This window comes from Physeter macrocephalus, chromosome 5 (assembly GCF_002837175.3).
Source record: "Physeter macrocephalus isolate SW-GA chromosome 5, ASM283717v5, whole genome shotgun sequence".
NCBI classification, from domain to species: Eukaryota; Metazoa; Chordata; class Mammalia; order Artiodactyla; family Physeteridae; genus Physeter; species Physeter macrocephalus.
Genome location: NC_041218.1, coordinates 76,548,310 through 76,558,032, shown reverse-complemented (window position 1 = coordinate 76,558,032; position 9,723 = coordinate 76,548,310). Strand labels below are relative to the sequence as shown.

The 9,723-nt window shown below is 41.7% G+C and overlaps 1 protein-coding gene across 1 annotated transcript in view; it reads right to left on the bottom strand.

The window, feature by feature from the left end:
* DNAH11 (dynein axonemal heavy chain 11) overlaps positions 1–9,723 on the bottom strand; it is a 326,309-nt gene that overhangs the window by 28,832 nt on the left and 287,754 nt on the right. Inside the window, 4 exon segments of the mRNA XM_055085043.1 lie at positions 1,572–1,699; positions 2,565–2,713; positions 3,868–4,061; positions 7,590–7,712. Coding sequence (XP_054941018.1) covers positions 1,572–1,699; positions 2,565–2,713; positions 3,868–4,061; positions 7,590–7,712 — 594 coding nt within the window.

Here is a 9,723-nt window from a genome sequence, read left to right as displayed (position 1 = left end):
AAAAAAAAAAAAAAAAAAAAAAAAAAGAACCTTTGGGATCACCGTGCTGCAAATCAAATGGCCATTTCTAGACCTGCTGAGACAGCTGGTGCACCCTGCTGAGGAAGGAGTGAGCTTGGAGTTTGCTCGGCCCCTAGGTGCCCCCTAAAGCTTGCCTGGGCTCCACTGGTTCCTGGATTCTTGCTAGTACAAACTAAAAAATGTCACTCGCCATCTGGTTCTATAAGAACGAAGTTACTAGCCACTGCAATCGTTGACTTTCAACACACCCTGAAAGGAGTTCAGGACAGAGATCAGGAATGAGGCTTTCTGTGCTCTGGGAAAATCTGGTAGAACAGGCCTTGAGAAAGTTAGATATTTTGGGGAGAAAATATTATGAACTCAATTCCTTGCATCTTCTCATACCTAGAAAAGCACTAAAATCATGAATGGAAACATCTGCTCCTCGTGGCTAACAGCAACCTTCAACCGAGATGTGTGCTTGACTGCACGTACCCCCTTCACCAGAATCACATAGATACTGACCTCTCCCCTGCTACCTCTTCGGATCAGTTCCTCAGAGCTGAGAGGCTGTCTCCCAGGCTATAGTCCTCATTAAGTCCCCAATAAAACTGAATTCACAGCTCTCACCTTGTCCGTTTTGGGTTTTTTTTTGGTTTTTTTTCGGTCGACACTAGAATCCCCAGTGAAGGGAACCACCCCAAAGGACACTGGATTGTAGAATCATAGACCCATGAAATGTGAGCCCTAGAAAGGCGAAAGGGACCAAGTACTCAAGCCCTTAATTTATAAGCAAAGGGAATGCGACACAACTAGTTACGGGCAGAGTCAGAGTTACGTGACATAATGAGATGTGAAAAAACACTGTCAACTTTAAAGCCACATGCAAATGAGAGATATTATGACAATGGTCTTGGTATTCCATATGAGCCAGTCTGTCCTCAAGCACTATTGGAGTGTTCCAGATATCTGTAAGTCAGGAGGATGATGGGGCTCCCTGTAATATTTAAAATTTTCAAGCACAATGGCTAGACAATCCCTCAAAAAATGGTAGTCATTGGGCTTCCCTGGTGGTTCAGTGGTTGAGAATCTGCCTGCTAATGCAGGGGACACAGGTTCGAGCCCTGGTCCGGGAGGATCCCACATGCCGCGGAGCAACTAGGCCCGTGAGCCACAACTACTGAGCCTGTGCGTCTGGAGCTTGTGCTCCACAACAAGAGGCCGCGATAGTGAGAGGCCCGCGCACTGCGATGAAGAGGGGCCCCCGCTTGCCGCAACTGGAGAAAGCCCTCGCACAGAAACGAAGACCCAACACAGCAAAAATAAATAAATAAATAAATAAACTCCTACCCCCAACATCTTAAAAAAAAAAAAAAAAATTGGTAGTCATCCTTGTCAGCAGAGCTCCTTGTCACACCCTTGGAGGTGTCATTACTGCTGAGAGAACCCCATGACCCCCACCAGCAGATCACCGTGTGCTGTGTGAAAGGCTCATTCCCGCTGGGCAGGGGTGCTCTGCACTGCCCGTCCATGTTCACTCCCAGTGTTTTCAGGAAAACGTAATTACTCACTTGGAGTATGACCCAGTGTCCTCCTCTGGAAGCTTTCTCCAGGGCCATTTCTGCCACCATCTCCTGACCTTGTCCTAAAGACACATTGTGGAATTTTCCCGAGTCAGTTGTAAACCCAAGTCTTTTGCCTGTGGGAGGACACAACATGGCGAGAGGAAAAGTGAACCAAGGAGAGGTGAGAAGAGTTTGAAATCCTGTGGTCCGATGTCCATCTGTGGTTACTGCCACCACCTTCCAGGTCACTTTCCTGAAGAATCCAAACTAAACCTCTGTCGTTTCAACAAGCATCATTTCAAGCTCTCAACAGCTGCCTCCTCACAAGCATTAGCAAAACCTATGGAAATCAGTTCCTCTGGTTTTGTGGTAATAAAGCTTTTGACATTTTGATAGATGGCAAGCATTGTTACCGAGCTTTACAAACTCTTGCAGGAGTAGCAAGGCATTGCCCTCATGAAAAGGAGCAACATGGGGTAGATATCACATCATTTTTTTGACCAGATTGGCTCATTGGGTAAATGCAGGAGCCCCTCACCTTGTGAAGCTGTGCTTGAATTCAGCACAGTCAGGTCACAGCTCTATTAACCTGGAATTCTCCGTGCAGGTCGTGGGGGATAGTAATCCAAAGCACAAAGTGACAGTGCCTTTCACAATCAAATAGACTTGCTCTAATGACCATTATTTAGTCACAGTGGGCACAAGATTACAAGAGCATGGAGAAAATTGCCCTCTGGCCCTCATCTAGTCAAAAGGTGGAGAACAGTACAAAAGAAACTTGCATTTTATGCCAACCAGAGGGATGTTCCATTTAAACATTTCTCCAGACTACAGTGTTATTAACCTTACATTTTCCATACACTCAATCTCCAACAAATGAAAAAGAAAAAAAAAAAAAAAAAAAAAAAAAAGGAACTAAGAAAACTATGAGCTGAAAGGAAGGCTGCGTTGGCGATGTGTGAGAGGCAGGGCTGGATGGCCAGCCTGCCGGCCACTCACCAAGGATCTCTAGGTCTTTAAGGGCATCTACCCCTGGGGAGAGGATGAAGAATACTGGGGTGTCTGCACTGCTTTCTTCAAATGCTTTAACTAAGTCCAATCTGGTTCTCTCCACATACTTCGTACCCAGTTTTTCCTCCACGAAATTCCTGTAAAAAGAAGAATGCCACAGACAGGATCAGCGCTTCTGACCTTGAAAAGTGTCACAGCTTGAATCAGCTTAAACCACAGGCGCGGGAAGGAAGCAAACTCTGTTTATTACACGAGATGTTTTGTAAGAATGACAATATGAATCCACACTAGATTTATGCAGGTGAGTCCGTGAAATCCCTCGCTGCTTTAGAAGCTCTGAAAATCAGAAGCCTACATTCCATTTTGGGGGGCTACTGAGACTCTCCTCTGAGAACCATCAGCTGCCTGCATATGGCTTTGTATCCCCCAAATCCCCTGCCAGAGCCCCCGTTACTTATTAACAGTTCATTAGATTTGCCACAGTGCAATTTTCCAGCCTGTTGGGCTTCTCATGAATATACAAATGCTTTTTGGGGTGTTTCTAACACAGGGAAGCTCAATTAAGCAGGGATTATTTGCCAGCAGCATCAGATTTAGCAGAAAGTAAGGACTACTAAACAGAATTAACTTGTAAAGTAGGGCGTGGCAGGGGCTTCTGCAAAGGGAAAATTGGCTGAAGAGACAAAGCATAGGAAAAACCTGAGGCAAGTGAATGCTGCTGACGAAACAGCAGCTCGCTAGGGAAGGAACCTGAGAACTCAAATTAGAATTAAGCACCATATTACCATTTAGAAGCGAAAAGGGCAAAGGAAAGGAACGCTTAAACCAAGATGTAGACAGGTATTTCTGCTTTTAAATCCTGTTGGTTGTAAAGTTATAGGACTATGAGTGAATCCACGAGAGGCATTCATTTTTTGTTTGATGTGCAAAATCTTTGGAGCCAAAGCGCTGCTCTAAATAAAAACAATGGGAATCACACTTGGGTCATGCATGTTCCTGGCCTCTGAACTCTGCCAGCTCTCTTCCTAGAATATTTCCATAGGTTCCCTGTTTCCCCTGTTGATTTCAGAATTAAGCTTTTCAGGAAGAATACGCTCAGTCTGCCGACAGACTAGCACACTGTTCAATGTTTAGCAGATTTGAACAAAAGTAGTGATTGCAATATAAAAATTTCTGCAGAATCACTTTTCATGAACATGAACCATAAGTGCCCCCACCAGATACTTCTAGTCCTTAAGACAAAGTTTCCTCTAGGTTAACTTGCATTTCCCAAAGTGCTAACCGTGCCCACCTGAGAGCATATGTCATTCTGTCAGGGCGCACTGCTCGCAAAATAATCAGCTTCTGTATTAAACTTTTCTTCTTCCACTCTTGTGGTAACTTTTCTTTTTCTGGACACTCGGATTCTGCCCACTTCCTCCACTGCTTGGCTGATCCTTCCACATCCCGGTCTAGGCCTTGGAACTCTTCCATGAGGGCTACTGCCTGTAATACAGTAGGGGAACAGATGGGAATGGGGTATATAATAGCTTAGAGTTTGAGACAAAGATGAATGTATCAAACCCTGTGTAAGCAACCTGTGCTGGAGAGTGTTCGTTTCCTCTCTAGATTTACTCTGTACCCTTTCCTGCCCTGCAAAGAGGGTGATTGCTGAGGATGACTTGAACAAAGCTCCCTGGTTCTCTGGCCTGGTTGGGTTTGACCAACAGGAAGCACTGGCAAGAGGGCTGGAGAAGAGAGGGGAGGGTATTGCTTCCCCAGCTCTTTCCTGTGGTGACATAGTTTGGCAGTGGCTATGCTTCTTTACAGAATGCCACAAGTTCCAAAGGTAGGCTCTCTCCCATAACTTCATTTCTCAGTAGTTTCAGTAACTGCCCCTTTTCCACCTTTTTCCATCCCCATCCCTGGTTCGTCCCCTCATCTTTATTCTCATACTGTAAAAATACACTCTTTGTTCAACTTTTCTTAAAAATCACACTTTCACGTGCCATTTGTTTTCTGCCGAGAGCCTGACTGATACACAACTGAACTTGAACTTATAATTCTAAAGTAATAATCTAATTAAAAATGCTATTAAAAAATAAAACCTAGGGGACTTCCCTGGTGGTCCAGTGGTAAAGAATCCGCCTTCCAGTGCAGGGGACGCGGGTTCAACCCCTGGTCAGGGAACTAAGATCCTACATACCACGGGGCAACTGAGCCTGCTTACCGCAAACTACAGAGCCCACGTGTCCTGGAGCCCGCGCGCCACAACTTGAGAAGAGAAAACCCGCACGCCACAACTAGAGAGAAGCCCGTGTGCTGCAGCGAAGAGCCCACGCAGACAAACAAATATTTTTAAAAAATCTAAACGCACTATAAAAATAAGGAATAACATAGTTATTTTTAATACATAGAAATGTTTCTGCTTTAGAAAAAAAGCGTAGGGTGAAACTTAGCCTATGATGAGCATCTCTGAGGAATTCCAGAGCCTCAGAGAATAAACTTTTAATGCTAGGATCTTCTAACAGAAAAATGGAATAAGGATTGATGATTGGAGTTGAAGAGTACTACCACTTTTTCTTCTACAGCATTCTTCTCTGCTTAAACATTTTACAGTGATAGTAAATTACTATATTGCTGTGTAAATTAACAAAACTATTTTGAAAAAGCAAAGAAATATTATAAAAAAGAAAACAAAATAAAGAAACTAGATTCAGGTCAACTGAAAAAAGATTATTCATTGGGTTGCCAAAAATTACCTTTGTTTTTTAAGTAAAAATAAAAGACACATTTTTCATTTTCACCAAGAACTTTATTGAACAACACATTCACCCTTTTGTTCTATTACCTTCTGCCATTTTTCAGGCAACTTCATAATCCCATCTTCCCAAAACTTTTATCTTTTCGAACAAAAGAACTGTTCCAGGTGCCTTTTACAGTCTTCCAGGGAATTGAAAATTTTTCCATTAAGAGAATTTTGTAAAGATGGAAATCCGAAGGTGCAATGTCTGGTGAATACGGCTGATGAATCAGAACTTCCCAGCCAAGCTGTACCAGTTTTTGCCTGGTCATCAGAGAAACATGCGGTCTTGCATTATCCTGACGGAAGATTATGCATTTCCTGTTGAATAATGCTGGATGCTTTTCATTGAGTGCTGCTTTCAGTTGGTCTAATTGGGAGCAGTACCTGCTGGAATTAATCGTTTGATTTTCCGGAAGGATCTCATAATAGAGGACACTCCCTTCCAATCCCACCGTATACACAACATCACCTTCTTTGGATGAAGGAAGACCGGCCCTTGGTGTGGTTGGTGGTGGCTCATTTCACTTGGCCCACGATCTCTTCTGTTCCACATTATTGTACAGTATCCACTTTTCATCACCCATCACAATTTGTTTTAAAAACGGAAAATTTTCATTACGTTTAAGGAGAGAATCGCTTGTGGAAATACGGTCAAGAAGGTTTTTTTTTGCTTAACTTATGTAGAACCCGAACATTAAAGCAATTAACATAACTAAGCTGGGGCAAAAGATTTTCAATGCTTGATTTGGATATTGAGTATGTTGGCTACCTCCCACGTGGTATAATGTTGATTGTTCTCAATTAACGTCTCAATTTGATCGCTATCAACTTCAACTGGTCTACCCGACTGTGGAGCATCGTCCAGCGAGAAATCTCCAGCACGAAACTTTGCAAACCACTTTTGACACGTTCGATCAGTCACAGCACCTTCTCCATACACTGCACAAATCTTTTTTTTCATTTCGGTTGCATTTTTACCTTTCTTGAAATAATAAAGCATAATATGAGGAAAATGTTGCTTTTTTCCTTCCATCTTTAATATTAAAATGGCCACACAAAAATTCACCAATTTAAAAAAATTAATTTCTTTTTGGCTTTGTTGGGTCTTCATTGCTGCACGCGGGCTTTCTCTAGTTGCGGCGAGCAGGAGCTACTCTTCGTTGCGGTGCACAGGCTTTTCATTGCAGTGGCTTCTCTTGTTGCGGAGCACAGGCTCTAGGATGCACAGGCTTCAGTAGTTGTGGCAGGCAGGCTCAGTTGTTGTGGCTTGCGGGCTCCAGAGTGCAGGCTCAGTAGTTGTGGCGCACGGGCTTAGATGCTCTCCGGCATGTGGGATCTTCCCAGACCAGGGCTCGAACCCGTGTCCCCTGCATTGGCAGGCAGATTCTCAACCACTGTGCCACCAGGGAAGCCCCCAATTCACCAATTCTGATAAGTCTTTTTAAAAAATTAATTAGTTAATTAATTTATTTTTGGCTGTGTTGGGTCTTCGTTGCTGCACGCGGGCTTTCTCTAGTTGCGGTGAGCAGGAGCTACTCTTCGTTGCGGTGAGTGGGCTTCTCACTGTGGTGGCTTCTCTTGTTGCGGAGCATGGGCTCTAGGTGTGCGGGCTTCAGTAGTTGTGGCTCACGGGCTCTAGAGAGCAGGCCCAGTAGTTGTGGCGCACGGACTTAGTAGCTCTGTGGCATGTGGGATCTTCCAGGACCAGGGCTTGAACCCATGTCTCCTGCACTGGCAGGCAGATTCTTAACCACGGCACTACCAGGGAAGCCCAATAAGTCTTCTTCTTTAAATGCATGCTGATATGACAGCTGTCACATACAATCTAACAAAATGGTTTTGAATGAAGTTAAAGACAACTAAGTGCTACTAGAGCCATTTACGGAAAAAAACAAATGAACCTTTTGGCCAACCCAATATATTCCTCAACTTTAACCAAAGGTCCTATACGTTATACATATTTATTAACAACTTTCCCATCCATAAATAGGTCACAAGTTCCTTTACTTCCAAATAAGAAAAGGGAAACTAGTAGATGTCTGTGGAAATGTAAATTGGTGCAGCCACTATGGAAAAGAGTATGGGAAGTTCTTCAAAAAATTAAAGATAGCACATATCTACAACTGAAATGGTGTATATCACCTATTTTTTAAACTACATTTCTACATTTTAGAGAACAGAGATTTGAAACAAGATTTAGCAATTGAAAAATCATGTTCCTAACATACCTTAATAGCGCTCCATGACTGATTAGTTAGGAAGTCAACAGGACTCACGTAAGTGTATTCAACTGTGAACCGAAGCAGGAAATCCAATTCAAGAGGATCTATCGCTTTCTTTCTCAGCAAAATCTTGAGAGTACACAAAATTGAAAAGTTCATTTGGCTTGCATCAAAATCAAGGACGCAGTCACCACTTAATAGGTATGATTGAACAGGCAGAAATAAGTCTTCTGAGAATTCCTATAGATATATATCTGTTCTGTAGTTGAAATAAGGAATCTTAGATTATGCTCATGATCTCAAAATCTTGATTGGAAATCTAATAGCAAATAATTACGAAGCCTGGTTTATTTCAATTTTAATACCTGTGCCTATTAGCAGCATATCTGAAATATGCTTTCATATTTAGCCTTCTACTGTTAGATCAAACTTGTCTTGAAACTTGTTATACAAATTGAGAAAGCCTCAGATGACAATGGATTGAATTACTAAACAAAAGGTAAAACTAGTATTGTAAGTTAGTCCTGGTATAGAAATTATATCCAATAAACTGCAAGATGTATAAAAGATTTTTCTTATATGTGAGATTATGTTGAGAAAAACTGGAAATTGTTGTTTTACAGATACAACTAAACAAACACATCACGAACTGAAACTTTAGACATTCTGCTTACAGAGCTGTTAAGGAGTCCATACAACACTTGAGTGGAGGGCACAAATGAAATATTTCTAATTTCCTCATAAAAACTGTAACACCTTACAAAATTAAGCAGGTAAAATGTTTGAGGTTTGTGCTATTTAAAAATTCTAGATATTTTCAAAATGCATTATGGGTGGTAACATGTATCAAAATATTATCTTATTGGATAAATTTTTCTTAATTCAATTTGATTTACTTCAACAAACAAGAAATCGTCCACATATATATGAAGATTTGATTTATGTAGACTGTCAGTATTTCAGATAGATTATAATTTACCTAGATATTCTAAAAAGAAGTTTTAAATAGATGTGCACGCATGTGTATGCATGTCATGTTTTATCACCCCTGGTCCATTACTGGTCAGGAACAATATGTATAAACACAAAAATTTCAGCAAAATCCACAAACAATCTGATTAAAAAATAGGCAGAGGAACTGAATAGGCATTCTACCAAAGAAGGCATACAAATGGCTGACAGATACATGAAAAAGTGTTCAACATCACTAATCATCAGGAAAATGCAAATCAAAACCACATGAGATATCACCTCACACCTGTTAGGATGGCTATTAGCAAAAAGACAAGAGACGACAAATGCTGGTGAGGATGTGTACACTGTTGGTGGGAATGTAAATTGCAGTGGCTACTATGGAAAATTGTATAGACGTTCCTCAAAAAATTAAAACTACAACTATTACAGAATCCAGCAGTTCTACTTCTGGGTGTGTATTCATAGGAAATGAAATCACTGTCTCACAAAGATATCTGTACTAGGTTCATTGCAGCATTATTTACAATAGCCAAGACATAAAACAACAACCTAAGTGTAGTGTCCATATATGGATGAAGAAAATGTGGTATATATATGTGTGCGTGTGTGTGTATAATGTATATGTAGGTACACACATATATACAAATGGAATATTATTCAGCCATAAAAAGAAGGAAATCCTGTCATTTGCAACAGTAAGGATGGACCTTTAGGGCATTATGCTAAGGAAAAAATTCACACAGAGAAAGATAAACACTGTATGATCTCACTTTTATGTGGAATCTTAAAAAACAGAATCACAGATACAGAGAACAAACTGGTGGTTGTCAGAGGTGGGTGCTGAGGGGTGTAGAAATGGATGAAGCTAGTCAAAAGGTATAAACTTTCAGTTATAACATACGTCCTGGGATGTAATGTACAGCATCGTGACTATAGTTAACACTACTGTATTGCATATTCGAAAGTTGCTAAAAGAGTAGATCTTAAGGGCTTCCCTGGTGGCGCAGTGGTTGAGAATCCGCCTGCTAATGCAGGGGACATGGGTTCATGCCCCGGGGCGGCTGGGCCCATGAGCCATGGTTACTGATCCTGTGCGTCCGGAGCCTATGCTCCGCAACGGGAGAGGCCACAACAGTGAGAGGCCCGCGTACCGCAAAAAAAAAAA